This window comes from Anopheles coustani, chromosome 3 (assembly GCF_943734705.1).
Source record: "Anopheles coustani chromosome 3, idAnoCousDA_361_x.2, whole genome shotgun sequence".
Taxonomy (NCBI): Eukaryota; Metazoa; Arthropoda; class Insecta; order Diptera; family Culicidae; genus Anopheles; species Anopheles coustani.
Genome location: NC_071288.1, coordinates 43,637,108 through 43,652,168, shown reverse-complemented (window position 1 = coordinate 43,652,168; position 15,061 = coordinate 43,637,108). Strand labels below are relative to the sequence as shown.

At 47.2% G+C, this 15,061-nt stretch overlaps 2 protein-coding genes across 3 annotated transcripts in view; one reads left to right on the top strand and one right to left on the bottom strand.

Moving 5' to 3' along the window:
• The window catches only part of LOC131258994 (flotillin-2), a 192,981-nt gene that overhangs the window by 45,124 nt on the left and 132,796 nt on the right, over positions 1-15,061 (bottom strand). The gene's annotated exons all lie outside the window — the stretch shown is intronic.
• On the top strand, positions 6,211-14,143 carry LOC131258990 (glucose dehydrogenase [FAD, quinone]-like). Its single transcript, XM_058260397.1, has 3 exons — positions 6,211-6,279; positions 7,858-8,237; positions 12,146-14,143. Exons 2-3 carry the CDS (start codon positions 7,947-7,949, stop codon positions 13,745-13,747), a joined length of 1,893 nt encoding a protein of 630 aa, XP_058116380.1. The 5' UTR covers positions 6,211-6,279; positions 7,858-7,946; the 3' UTR covers positions 13,748-14,143.

The following is a 15,061-nucleotide window of genomic DNA, read 5'->3' as shown; positions in this document are numbered from 1 at the left end:
CACAAACGGCTTACTGCTCACAAGTAAGAGTTCAAGAGATGTGTTGCTTGGCACTCCACGGCAGCCAAATTGTACTGTTTAGCCAGTTGTCAAAACGAACAGCCTATGTTTCCATATGCATCACACCGAGTGTGTGTGTATGTTTCGAAGAAGCTGCACAGCATTCTCATATCGCAGTGTCATGTTGTGATAAACAACTTATAATATTGTTGTTCAGTACAAAGTCCGCACACACAACACATTGCGGTGCGTGTTAGGGAAAGTTTGAGTTTAATAGAAAGTGTACAATTGGAACGCAATACGTCGATTGTAGCAACGGCTTCAAGGTTCATCGTCTTCATCAAAATATCATCTTCAGCTTATAGAAACTATAAGTACGTATTTTCATACGATTTGTTTGTTAACCTCAACTTCAACAAATCATGCTTACAACAGTTTATTCATTCTTTTCCGCAGCGCTAGTTAATAACAACAAACGGAGCAGAGCCGGATCAAACCAGGAAGAACTGGGTCAGTGAGATATTTCACCTCAACGCATACCCGAAGGCTGATCCCGTGCGAATATAATCTCCTCGAAACATCTTGATGTGGTTGCAAAAAATGGGATCCAAAAACACTAAAAGTATGTCCAAGTAGGGTAAGTGCACCCATAGTGGAGCTAGTACCAATAGTGGTTGTAGTGGAATAAAATCCTAGCTCTACGCCGATATATATACAATGGAGTTATTTGTTCTTCTATGAAATGTTCTTTGATCTTCTGCGGAGTGTTAAAAAGATGAACCATCTTATTCCGTAATATATAAGCTCCAAAATTCATATTTTCTAAACAGGTTGTCCCAATATGCTGCATTCCTTAAGAACCTATAACGAATATCATGATTTCCTTAAGGCTATAAATCACTACAAAATCATTAAAACCATATGATTTCGCTTCTTACATACGCCAATACAATTGATTTATACGAACTTAGTGCATTTTAGCATAATTTTATTGTATTTTTATAGTTTTTACTATAGTGCCACTATAGGCACAAAAACCCAAGTTGTTCCTATAGTAGCCATAGATTTTTTCACAAGTATATTTTAGTTTTATTCCGGTTTTTGACCAATGTAATCAGGTAAATTTAGTGATTTTATTCTGTTTCAACAAAATGAACAAAGCGGAACTGGAGAGAAGGCTCAGCAGAAGAAGCAGAGGAAAGAAAAAAGAAAGCGGGCGAAGGATACGCTATAATGCATATACTATAGTTTTAGCTATAATATTCAGAACATTTTTTATGAATTAAAATTGGACATATTTCGGTAAAACAATACAGTCTTTTCAATGACAACGCATTGGTCAAGGAGTATTTTACCATTCTTTTCGAAATATGCTTCAAAAATAGGTTATAGTCAAAATATATTCAAGTTTTTCGTACTACCACCACTATAGGAACACGATAGCACAACTATAGGAACCATACCACCATAATAGGAGCAACCAACTAGGAAGAAAAATACGCTTTTTTTCGTGTATTTTGTACAGTTTACAGCGAAAATAGATGTTTTTCAGAAGAAAAGTTATGTTTCGATCATAATTGATTCAAATATGTAGAATATTGTGTTCTGAACACTCATAAATTACACCTATTTGGTATTTACAGTACTAAGTGCACCACTATTGGTACAGTTACCCTATACATTTGTAATAAAAACATCGTGGTAAAAATAAACAACTGTATTTTTCTTTATGTGTTGTATACAGCTTGAAAATAGAAAAAATAGAAAAAGGGAAAGGGCATATGTAAAACTCTCTGCTATAGATCCTCTTTTCATGTTTCCTAACAGAGCACCTTGCAATTGTTCTATGCGGTGGACTTTTAACGATTTTGCGTCCGTGGGCTCGGTGTCTTTTCATTGCCTCACAACTACAGGGGAAACATCTGTCATGCAAAACAAGAAGAAACATCTAGAGTGATCGAACGCTGGCATCGGGAATATGGTAGAGCAGAAAATTTTACGTCTTCGAGATACCTGCGACCGAGCAGCGGCAGTTCGCTTCCGTTCGTCGGCCAGAGTGGAGCAGATTGGACTGCTGCTCACGTAGTGATTCTGTACGCCCAGTAGCTAATCGGACGTGTGTATCTTCTTTGCATAGACAGCATCACACAACGAGCAAAACGCAGTTTCGTAACGATAAACCGAAAGACTCAGATCGAGAACAGTATCAGTGGATACGAAACTTACAACGATGGAAGCTCTTATTGGGGGCCAGTGTGCCTCGCAGAGTCTGGGACCGGCCAACCAGCTACTTGGACTGCTCGTGCAGACAATCCTGGCGGCACAGTGCACTATCTCTCCTCCGGACATGTGGCCCAATGATTATGGCCCAGCGGCTCTTGCGCAGGGGTTGGATGAGTACGACTTTGTGATCGTTGGCGCTGGCTCGGCCGGGTCTGTGATGGCCAATCGGTTGTCGGAGAACCCAGCGTGGAAGGTACTGCTGCTCGAGGCTGGCGGAGATCCACCGATCGAGTCGGAGGTAAGTCATGGGGTCGCTTAACGTTGCGTGTTTCCTCCTAACTAACGCACACGATTTGGCTTTGGCGGTGGATGGCACAAAGGTCGCCTATTAATGTAACGCATACATTCGCTTGAGTAGTTCGTAGGCGTAGTTTGTGTTTAAATTTCCTAATTATTACCCCACTCTAGATTCCTTTTACGTTTTCGAGTTTGCAACATACGCCCTACGATTGGAGTTACTATGCAGAATCGACGAGCGCTTGTCGTGCGTCACTGAACGGATGCTATTGGCCACGGGGTAAAATGTTAGGTGGTTCTGGGGCGATGAATGTTATGGTGTACATGCGAGGAAACTCACGGGACTACGATGATTGGGAGGCACGTGGCAATCCGGGCTGGGGTTGGAAATCAGCCCTCCAGTACTTCCGCAAGTCCGAGGACAATCGCGACCCGAAAGTGGTACGGAACGGAAAATATCATGGCACCGGTGGATATCTAACGGTGGTTTCCGCTACAGGAGATTCGGCCGGAATGCAACGTATGTTGCAAGCTTCACAAGAAGCCGGATACCCGGTCCTGACGGACTTTAATGCCAACAAATACATCGGTTTCGGGCGCATGCAGCGCACCATAGTGAACGCGACACGGTGCAGTCCGGCGAAGGCTTTCCTCGTGCCGGCCAAACAGCGACCTAATCTGCAAGTGATCAAGAACGTACTGGTAACGAAAATTCTGTTCGATGAAACAAAACGCGTATCCTCGATTCAATTTAGATACAGCAATGGTGAAATTCGCTCCGCGAAAGTTAAAAGAGAAGCAATTGTGTCTGCTGGTACCGCTAATACACCGCAATTGCTCATGCTGTCAGGCATTGGACGTGAGGAGGATCTCAGTCCGTACAACATTCCGTTGGTCTCCGATCTTCCCGTTGGACGAAAAATGCAGGATCACGTCGCAGTACCGCTGATTTTTAAATTAAACAGGGACGTGGCCGCAAACACTAGCCTAGTGAAGAGTACCTTCGAGTATCTTTTGGACCGTGCTGGTCCACTAACGGAGGAAGGTTTAACCGGGCTCGTTGGCTTAGTGAACACCTTTGACCGTCGCGATCCATACCCAAACATACAATTCCACCACCTTTACGGTCCAGCGCGATCCGACCCGAAGAGTGATTATCTTTATGTATCAAAAATCAACGAAACGATTCTGCGTGTTCCCGCGATGGCTAACGCGCAGTCTGATACTATTACTGCTTTAGCCATTCTCCTCAAGCCTAAATCGTGGGGAAGCGTACGATTACAGTCATCAAACCCACAAGACAAACCGAAAATCGAGGCGGGTTATCTCTACCACCAGGACGATGTTCGTGCGCTCATCGGTGCGATACGGGTGCAGCAGAGGCTTTGGTCGACCCGTGCTGCGGCACCATTTCAGCCTGAGTTACTGAAGTTGGATCTTACGGCGTGCAACCAGCTACAGTATGACACCGACGCGTACTGGGAGTGCTATGCTAGGGAAATGTCTTTGCCGCTGTACCATCCGGTTGGGACGGCCAAGATGGGTCCGGACGGTGATCCCAACGCAGTGGTAGATTCCCGTTTGCGAGTTCGTGGCGTCCGAGGGCTGCGCGTAGTAGACGCCAGCGTGATGCCGGAGATTGTTAGTGGCAATACGAACGCCCCAACTATCATGATCGCCGAGAAGGCATCCGACATGGTGAAGGAGGACAACCGAGGCAACTTCTAGAACTCTAGGATAAGTCTGCTTTATTTTTCTATACGCTGGCATGAAGAGCACTTTTAGTAATGGCTATTCATTACAGGTTTATTAGATTCTATTCTACGAGTTACGTGGACTTGTTGAGAATTTCGTGCGCACACGAAAGTTGAAGAACATAGAACATATTCAATGAGTCAGATATTTTCGATTTATTTTCATGTTCGTGCTGATACTCCAATTCAAAATATACATTCGATCCCGTGGATCCCTCAATCGTAGCGTGTGCGTTTGTAAAGCTTGTCGTGTTTATGGACGTTGTGGTTCTGCGCGGGAAAGTACATATCTGGCATAACATCGCATGCGAGAATAAACTTATTTGACAAACAGCTTACTGCTAACCTATAAGAGTCCAATTGAAGTATTGGTTGGGAATGTTTCTAAATAGAAGGAAAAGGATATCTGCCTGTTGTTATTTGCCTAAATCACAGTCCAAGCAAAGCAGAATTATGGTGGTGATCAAAAAGTTGCTTCGCAAACCATGGAAACTGAACAACACTGGCGATTTTCTTTGAAGAAATAAACCTCAGAACGCTCCAGGGGGTCCGCGACAGCCGAGCGGTAGCGGCGGTTAGAAAATCGACCAATGATCGCCGGGGCTCACCATCTCGACGGCATGGGTTCGAATCCCAACCAAGACTAGACCCTCCCCCCCCCCACCTGTACGAAAGGACTGACTATCCACGGACTCAAAGGAAAAAGGAGTAGTAAGCTCTTAACGGGTTGGTGTCCAAAGATGGTCGTTACGCCAAGAAGAAGAAGACTTACACTAATATAGAAATTTATTATCATCAGTATGGTTTGTATTATACCACATGAGACCTACAGGTAAAGGTATATCTAATTTAAGCTAATAGTAGTATTCCATAAAAGCAACAACGGCAAGCAAACCCAAAACATACACAAACGTTGTTGAATATAGATAATGTACTGCATATAAAAAACGGTCCATACATTCTGACAGCGGTCCATACACAGAGATTTAATTGCACACCGTACTGTGGGACATTCAAACGTTTTAAAAGAGTTTACTTTTCTCCCTTATCTGCAAACGAATATGGATTTACTGTTTGTGTTCCCTGCTTTGTGTGTTCAGCACTTGCCGGAGTGTGAAAAATCAGGCACATCAGATCTGGACACATGAATCAGTTCAGTGGTTCACAAAAAAAGAATAAAAATTAACCATTGGAGAAAAGTCGTTGTAAACGATTCGTACGTTGCAAACCAAAAGGGGCTTATTAATTCATGATCTTTCTTGCCCAGTATGCAATAAAAGCTCCTATGATGATCGGTGTGAAACTGAACCCGATAAACTCCCTGTTATCATATACATGCAATGTTAACAAATTATCTTGAAAAAGACTAACAAAGTTTGACCATACTAGAACTATGGCGCGCCCAACGCGTATTGATCTTGTTCTAGTGTGCATTGAATGTAAAAAACAACCTAAACGACGTCACCCAAGGGTGAATATTTGACATAATGGATGGGCAACCAGAGGATGCTGCCATGGGAGCTCGGAGTTTTTTCATTACCTCACAACTACAGGAGAAACATCTGTCATGCAAAACAAGAAGAAATATGTAAACGAAAGCAACATACAAATTCAATATGAATCAGCGCTTCAGTACAGCTGATAAAGGGATATAATTAAATCGACCACAACAAGAGAAGGAAGAGGAACTGAAGCTAGTTAAACGCGTCTTAATGCGACACCGGTCCGTCCGCTACGGTGCCTCTACTAACACAGCGTTGGACACAGCGTGCGAAATGATGCCGGTCCGCGGTCGGTACTACCACAACGTAAAACCAGAACCGCTGCATCATCTAACGGGAGAGTGATCGAACGCCGGCACCGGGAATACGGTGGAGCAGAGAGCTTCACGTCTTCGCGATACCGGCGGCCGAGTAGCGGCAGTTCGCTTCCGTTCGTCGGTCAGAGTGGAGTAGATTGGACTGCTGCCTGCGTAGTGATTCTGGGCGCCCCCCCTTTGTTCTGGGTAAGTGGTGGTGTGGGGCGGTTTGTGGTTTCGCCGCCAATAGAAATGGAATGACTTTTGCCCTCAGGAAGATTTTGCTGCTCGCGGTGTCGGTTCCAAACAGGCGTGTTTTATTTTTCAACACTAATAGTGTGGTTGTTCAGCAAGCGTGTTTTGTTCATATTCCGGGCATACATAATATTGGATGGTACACTTCCGTTTAATAGCATTGTTGGCTCCGTCTTTTGTGCGTCATCTTGGCAGCATTTGGAACACAAGTGAAATATGACTAACGCAGTGATAACTTGTTCATTATCCATTGGCCAATGTGCATATTTTCGTTTGATTCCGATAAGCCGAAATTGTTCTACTGTAGGGCAAAGTAGCAACATGCACTTCCTGTGCACGGTTGCACTAACGGGTGGCTCAAGGTTAAAAAGGGTAAACAAAAACATCACATTGTTGCCCCCGTTCAATATTTCTTGCTATTCATGCGTGCATAAGATCGCCTACCAAGACACGCGTAATAAATTTAGGGTTAAAAACCAGTGTAGTGGCGTGCACGGATCGCAATTTCTTTTGAAAATTTTCGACACCGGTTTATCAAACGGTGTGTCATTAGGTAGGCCTTAGCCTTCACGATTACAAGTACCGGAAACCAGCTACTGTCGCCCGTGGTTTTTCATGATCGCTTGTTTTGCCGGTATCGCAGTAACAAACTCGACGAAAAGATACCTTTTCAAAGACGTTTTTAATTTGCCAGCATTCAAGAAATCTATACGTGCTGACAGGAATGACGTGTAACTTCTTAGCTGCGGTTCAGTGGCTAATGATAAGTTCTTCTGATAAGGTGTATTATATCATGGTGGAGCTATCGTACCACCGGGGCAGTACAACATCTACCTACAACCCCCGTCTGATAAGCGAGGAACGATGATGTTAACCCTTCACCATAAAGCGGATAAGCACAACAGGGGTGTGCCATAGGAATGGGAACATACAGCAAGCAGGAAGCATACCCCACCATCTAGAAGAGGTACATTGGTGTACGATGTTTTTGGCGGTTCGGGGACGACATTGGATGGGTCGCGTATGCGATATGTGGTGTCTACGTAGCGTAAAAACTCAAGTTTTTCGGCGTACCTGCGAACGAAATGAAAGAGGAAAGAATAACCATTAGTTTAATATTAGCGAGCATATTTAGAATTAGCGCATAAAAGAACATTAACGAAATTAAGATAGGTTAATTTGGTTATTTAAATAATAGTAATGTACAGTCGAGCACAAAACCGGTTTGATCGATTAGAGGGCCATAGATAACGCATGACGGTAATGGATATTTGCATTTCGTGTTTACTGAAACTTCATTCACCTACTGCGATGCGCACTCGTCCCTGTGCAGCCTTGCCGGGTGTGTAACGATATAAAACCGAGTCACGCACTCGAGAAGGAGTGCAGTGTGCCTCTGGCAGCGTTGAACGGTGGAGATTCCTCCAACGGCTATAGTTTAAAGAACGGTTCAACGCTGCATTCATTTACTTTTTGCCGTTAAATTGCGCAGTAGCTAATCGGAAGGGTCTACCTTCTTTGCCTTGACAGCACAACACAACGAGCAACACGCAGTTACGCAACGATAAACCGAGCAAGTCAGATCGAGTGTAGTATCAGTGGATACGAAACTTACAACGATGGAGGCTCTTATGAGCGGCCAGTGTGCCTCGCAGAGTCTGGGACCGGCCAACCAGCTGTTTGGGCTGCTCGTGCAGACAATCCTGGCGGCGCAGTGCACGATCTCTCCTCCGGATATGTGGCCCAAGGATTATGGCCCAACGGCCCTTGCGCAGGGGTTGGATGAGTACGACTTTGTGATCGTCGGCGCTGGCTCGGCAGGGTCTGTGGTTGCCAACCGGTTGTCGGAGAATCCAGAGTGGAAGGTGCTGCTGCTCGAGGCTGGCGGAGATCCACCGATCGAGTCGGAGGTAAGTCATGGGGTCGCTTCACGATGCGTGTTTCCTCCTAACTAACGCACCCGATTTGGCTTTGGTGGTGGATGGCACAAAGGTCGCCTATTAATGTAACGCTTACGTTCGCTTGCCTATTTGTGACGTATTTTGTGTTCAAATTTCCTTATTCCCTACCCCACTCTAGATTCCTTTTACGTTTTTGAGTTTGCAACATACGCCATACGATTGGAGTTATTATGCAGCATCGACGAAGGCGCGCGCTTGTCGTGCGTCACCAAACGGATGCTATTGGCCACGGGGTAAAATGTTGGGTGGTTCTGGGGCGACGAATGCTATGGTGTACATGCGGGGCAACGCACGAGACTACGATGATTGGGAAGCACGTGGTAATCCGGGTTGGGGTTGGAAATCAGCCCTCAAGTACTTCCGCAAGTCCGAGGACAATCGCGATCCGAAAGTGGTACGGGATGGAAAATATCATGGCACCGGTGGGTATCTGACGGTGGTTTCCGCCATAGGAGATTCGGCTGGAATGAAACGTATGTTCGAAGCGGTGCAAGAAGCCGGCTACCCGGTCCTGACGGACTTTAATGCTAACAAACACATCGGTTTCGGGCGCATGCAGCGCACCATAGTCAACGCGACACGGTGCAGTCCGGCGAAGGCTTTTCTTGTGCCGGTCAAACAGCGGACCAATCTGCAAGTGATCAAGAACGCGCTGGTAACGAAAATTCTTTTCGATGAAACAAAACGCGTATCATCGATTCAATTCAGGTACAGCAATGGCGAAATCCGCTCCGCGAAAGTAAAAAGAGAAGCAATTGTGTCGGCTGGCGTAATTAATACACCGCAATTGCTCATGCTGTCAGGCATTGGCCGTGAGAAGGATCTCAGTCCGTACAACATTACATTGGTCTCTGATCTTCCCGTTGGACGGAAGATGCAGGATCATGTCGCCGTGCCGTTGATTTTTAAATTAAACAGGGACGTGGCCGCGAACTCTAGCCTGGTGAAGAGTACCTTCGAGTATCTTTTGGACCGCGCTGGTCCACTAACGGAGGAAGGTTTAAGCGGACTCGTTGGCTTTGTGAATACCTTTGATCGTCGCGATCCATACCCGAACATACAGTTCCACCACTATAACGCTCCAGCGCGATCCGACCCAAGGAACGATTACCTTTATGTAGCGAAAATCAACGAAACGATTCTGCGTGTTCCCGCGATGGCTAACGCGCAATCTGACACTGTTACTGTTCTAGCCATTCTTCTCAAGCCTAAATCGTGGGGAAGCGTACGGATACAGTCATCCAACCCACAGGACAAACCGAAAATCGAGGCGGGTTATCTCTACCACCAGGACGATGTTCGTGCGCTCATCGGTGCGATACGGGTGCAGCAGAGGCTTTGGTCCACCCGTGCAGCGGCCCCATTTCAGCCCGAGTTACTGAAGTTGGATCTTACGGCGTGCAACCAGCTGAACTATGACACCGACGCGTACTGGGAGTGCTACGCTAGGGAGATGTCTTTGACGCTGTACCATCCGATTGGGACGGCCAAGATGGGTCCGGACGGCGACCCCGACGCAGTGGTCGATTCCCGTTTGCGAGTTCGTGGCGTCCGAGGGCTGCGCGTAGTGGACGCCAGCGTGATGCCGGAGATCGTTAGTGGCAATACGAACGCCCCAACTATCATGATCGCCGAGAAGGCATCCGACATGGTGAAGGAGGACAACCGAGGCAACTACTAGAACTATTACTGTACGATGCGGGTAGAAGCTTGCACCCTGAACAACACTGTCAAATGACACAAGGAACTAGAACTTTAAAGACGGATCCAAATGCACACTCGATTGTATTTGCACTGCGCTTATGACTGGTTGTTTGAAAAGCACTGGTGATGAAGTGTGATTATTGTGTAACGATAATGGAGACACTTGTCTCTTATCTGGAGGACTTTACTCCCGGAGAACGGAGTACACATTTCACGCACAAACTGCACGGTCATGGATGAGTTTGAGTAAACATTGTGTTCACATATGGCAAAATTGTAAACTTTTGACTATTCTTCCCGATACGACAGATACCGTCAATGACTCATTCGCTACAACACAGCGCAGTCGATTGGGCGTACCATGTGCAACGGTCAAGTAGTGCTAGTTTGGGTCTGAGAAATGGTACGTTCTGGCCCCGCGGACGCACGCTTGGCGGTTCCGGAGCAATAAATGCGATGTTGTACATACGAGGAAATCGGCGAGATTATGACCGCTGGAAGGATCTGGGAAATCCCGAGTGGGGCTGGGACGATGTCTTGGAGTACTTTAAAAAGTCGGAAAATATGAACGTACCGGAGCTCGTTCGTGGCAATGGGTCCAGGTACCATCGCACCGGGGGCTATCTGAATGTGGAGCAGGCTAATAGCGGTCCAGTGCTTAACCAATTACTTAGACAGGCAGCGGTAGAGTTGAAGAAAGAATGGGTTCCGGATTTCAATCGGGATAGACACGTTGGCTATGGCAGTAGTCAGCTTACGATTATGGGAGCGACTCGCTTCAGCCCGGCGAAGGCGTTCCTCGCACCGATTAAGAACCGGTTTAATCTGCACGTCATCAAGCATGCAATGGTGGAGAAAATCATTATCGACGAACGCAACGTCGCTACTGGGGTGAGCTTTGTTTTGCAAAACAAAATACGGATGATTGCTGTAGCGAGCAAGGAAGTCATTGTTGCAGCAGGATCGATCAACACACCCCAGCTGCTCATGCTCTCTGGAATTGGTCGAACCGAGGAGCTGGAAAAATTCGATATTCCGACCAAAGCGAACCTGAATGTCGGAGGAAACTTGCAGGATCATGTGGCGGTGCCGTTGTTTTTCAAATTTCCCGCCCTCCAACAGGATGCCAGCAGCATGTTTTTGACATTCAATGAGATCGATTCGTTGTACGAGTTTACGTTGAAAAATCGCAGCCAAGGTGTTGGTAACGTGCAATACCTGGATACAATGGTTTTTCTCAACACAGTGAACGCGAGCGACCGCTACCCTGATGCGCAGGTTTTCAACATGGGCGCTCCGAAGGGTGACGACTTCGTTGGCCGTCTGGCTAGAAATTTTGAATACATCAAAGCAATCCGCGACTCCCTGGAGGAAGCCGCTCGAGAGGCACCCGTTATTTACACACATATAACGACACTGAACCCGAAATCAAGAGGAAAGATACGCTTGGCTAGTGCCGATCCCCGAGTGCATCCCGTGATTGAGGCGAACTATTTTGAGCACGAAGACGATCTGCAAACACTGGTCCGTGCTATTCGACAGCTACAGGAGTTGCTGAAAACGACGGCGTTCCGCACAAATAAAGGAGAACTACATCGGGTTGATATTCCTGGATGTCACCAGTTGGAGTACGATACGAATGACTACTGGGAGTGCTACGTTCGTCATATGACCATAACCACGTATCATCCCGTCGGAACGGCGAAGATGGGACCTTCTACCGACCCGGAAGCGGTCGTCGATTCGAGGCTGCGGGTGAAGGGCTTACGTGGTCTTCGAGTTATCGACGCTAGTATTATGCCGCTGATCGTCAGTGGAAACACGAACGCGCCCACTATCATGATCGGTGAAATGGGTTCCGATTTTATCAAACAAGAGTATGCGTAAGATTTGGAAGTCGCTTGCCCAAATTATTGTCTAATTAAAAACGAATTTGAAACCTCATACTTAAAATTCCAAATGATAAGGCGACTAACTCTTGTACTTCTACCATCGCCAGATTAATTGATCCTTTCCTTGACTAACAACTGAATGAATACAGCTATCCTTTTGCATGCTCCCGACTTTCCTTCTTACATCCAACTCTCCTCTGCGTTATGTTAATCCTTGGGTCAAACGGTACGAATGCTCACAAAAATCGACTCCCCTTGCAGATTCCGGAGACATTCTTCACCATTCAGAAAACGGACGCCGATTGGGAGAATTATGTCGAGCGGACCCCGCACGCCAGCAGAGGTTCGAAGGATGGAGGCTTCTGGCCGCGGGGTCGTACGCTCGGTGGTTGTGGTGCCATTAACGCCATGCTGTACGTGCGCGGTAATTCTCGCGACTACGACAGCTGGGAGGAGCTCGGCAATCCGGGCTGGGGATGGAAGGAGGTGCTCCCGTACTTTAAGAAGAGCGAAGACAATCAGGATGAGGAGCTGTTAAGGCGCGATGGTGGCAAGTTCCACGCCAAGGGTGGCTACCTGAAGGTAAGCAACTTCGAGGTGGAACATCCGCTGGCCGATATGCTTCTGTCCGCGTTCGACGATGCCGGGTTTGAGCGAACCAAGGACGTTAACGGTGCGCGACAGGTTGGTTTTGGCCGGCTCCAGGGGACGATTATCAACGGTACACGCTGCAGTCCGGCCAAGGCGTTCCTGGTGCCGGTAAAGGAACGCCCGAATCTGCACGTCATCAAGCACGCAGTGGTCGTTACGGTGGAGCAGGATCCATCCACCAAGCGGTTCAAGTACGTGAATTTCCTGATCGACAACAAGGTGCTGAAGGTGGCACATGCCCGTCGAGAGATAATCTTGGCGGCGGGTGCGATCAACACGCCGCACATCCTGCAGCGCTCCGGTATCGGGCCGAAGTCGCTCCTGAGCAGCGTTAACATCCCTCTGGTGGCGGACCTACCGGTGGGGGAAAACCTCCAGGATCATCTGTTCGTGCCGGTGCTCTTTAAGTTCCACAAATCGACGGCTCAAAATTACAACCTGCAGCAGGAGCTGGCCAAGAACATGTTCCAGTACATCATGACCCGCTCGGGACCGATGGCCGGACACGGCGTGACCAGTGTGACCGGGTTCGTAAACACGCGTCTCCCGACGGATCCCTTCCCGGACATCGAGTATCACTTCTTCCAGTTTGAAAAGGGTTCCGGCAAGTCGGTGCTGTTCTCTGACAAGGTCGGCTACACCGAGGAGATTTCTCAGTCCATGCTGGAGGCGGCCACGGAAGCGGACGTCGTGATGGCCATCACAATACTACTGAATCCTAAGTCGAAGGGACGCGTCACGCTTAACACGGACGACTTCAACGAGTTCAATCCACCGAAAATTGTGAGCGGCTACCTCGAGCACCAGGATGATGTGGCAGGGGTTCTACGCGGTATTCGCCATATCAAGAAGCTCTTGGACACACCTACGTTCAACGAGCACGAGGGTGAGCTTCATAGGATCAAGATTGCCGAGTGCGATCAGCTGCCGTACGACAGCGATGAGTACTGGGAATGTTACGCGCGTGTCATGACCCTCACGCTCTATCATCCGGTCGGTACAGCCAAAATGGGCCCAGATACGGACCCGGAAGCTGTGGTCGACCCGAGACTGCGCGTAAAGGGTATGGAAGGGCTGCGTGTCGTTGATGGTAGCGTTATGCCAAATATTGTGTCCGGTAATACCAACGCGCCGATCATGATGATTGGAGAGAAGGCTTCGGACATGATCAAAGAAGACTGGGGTGCTGAGGCTAAACATACTGAGCTTTAACACTTTGACTGCCACGCTTGTTTCAGCAGTGTTTTTCTAGTAGGCCATGCTGTTTTTAGTACACGTTTGTAGCTATTACAGCTTTTGTGTTTACGTTGTTCTATTTTGACGTAACAACAATTTAAAAATCATGTCAGCTGGCAAAAAGCAACGATAGCAATTACACTCCGGGAGACACTGGCAATCAAAAATGATTACTTAAATATTAATTAATTTGAGGAACTTCAAACCTTTTAAAATGAAACTATTGAGCAATCACGAACAAAAAGATTTGATATACTCGGTAACTCTCTCATTCACATACTTCCTTTTCAAATACTCCTTTTTGAGCAGCCATCCATTTAACATTTCATAAATTTGCATACTTTGGATGTCTAAATAAATGTTTTCATTAAATCGCCTATCCATTCTGTTTTTGTTTGTTTTTCTTTTCTGCTTGATTGTTGTGGCGTATTGTGAGAATCAAAATATTGTGCAAACATTTGTATGTAAAAAAAAAACAAAATTACCGGCACTATCTTACACCAATTAGGTCCCTTATCTGGCGTTCAGTATGATGAATAGCTCGCACGTGTGGAATTATTACGCTGAGAAAAGTTCGAGCGCTAGCAAGGCGTACAAGGATGGAAGCTACTGGCCGCGTGGTAAAATGTTGGGGGGTTGCAGCAGCAACAACATCATGTTGTACGTCCGAGGCAACAGCCGGGACTATGACCGATGGGCGGAACAGGGCAATCCCGGCTGGGACTGGAAGAGCGTGCTGGAGTACTTCAAGAAGTCGGAGGATAACGGGGCGCAGCATTTGATTCAGGAGAAGGGTGAGTACCATTCGACCGGCGGGCTGCTGAAGGTGAACTCGTTCATGTCGACCGAAATGACGAAGCTGGTGATAACGGAGGCGGCGTTTGAGCTGGGCATACACGAGATCATGGATATCAACAGCGACGAGTACATCGGGTACAATGTGGCCCAGGGTACGGTGCACAAGGGGAAACGGTGGAGCACGGCCAAGGCGTTCTTGAACAGCGCGAAAGAGCGGCCCAATCTACACATCGTCAAGAATGCGCACGTTACGAAGATTAACTTCGAGGGAACCACCGCCACAGGAGTGACATTCGATTTGCCCGACAATGAAGGACTGAAGGTGGTGGCTAAGAAGGAGGTCGTACTTTCTGCTGGTGCGGTCAACTCTCCCCAGATCCTACAGCTTTCCGGTTTGGGCGCAAAGGAGGAGCTAGAGCGCCTAAACATTCCACTGGTAAAGGATATTCCGTCGGTAGGTGAGAACCTACAGGATCATGTGATAGTTCCGCT

What these genes read in the sequence shown, in the direction of transcription:
- LOC131258990 (XM_058260397.1), top strand. Translation starts at nt 7,947, where the DNA reads ATGGAGGCTCTTATGAGCGGCCAGTGTGCCTCGCAGAGTCTGGGACCG. An exon ending in ATCCACCGATCGAGTCGGAG is followed by an intron (nt 8,238 to 12,145) that starts GTAAGTCATGGG and finishes CTCCCCTTGCAG; the next exon opens with ATTCCGGAGACATTCTTCAC.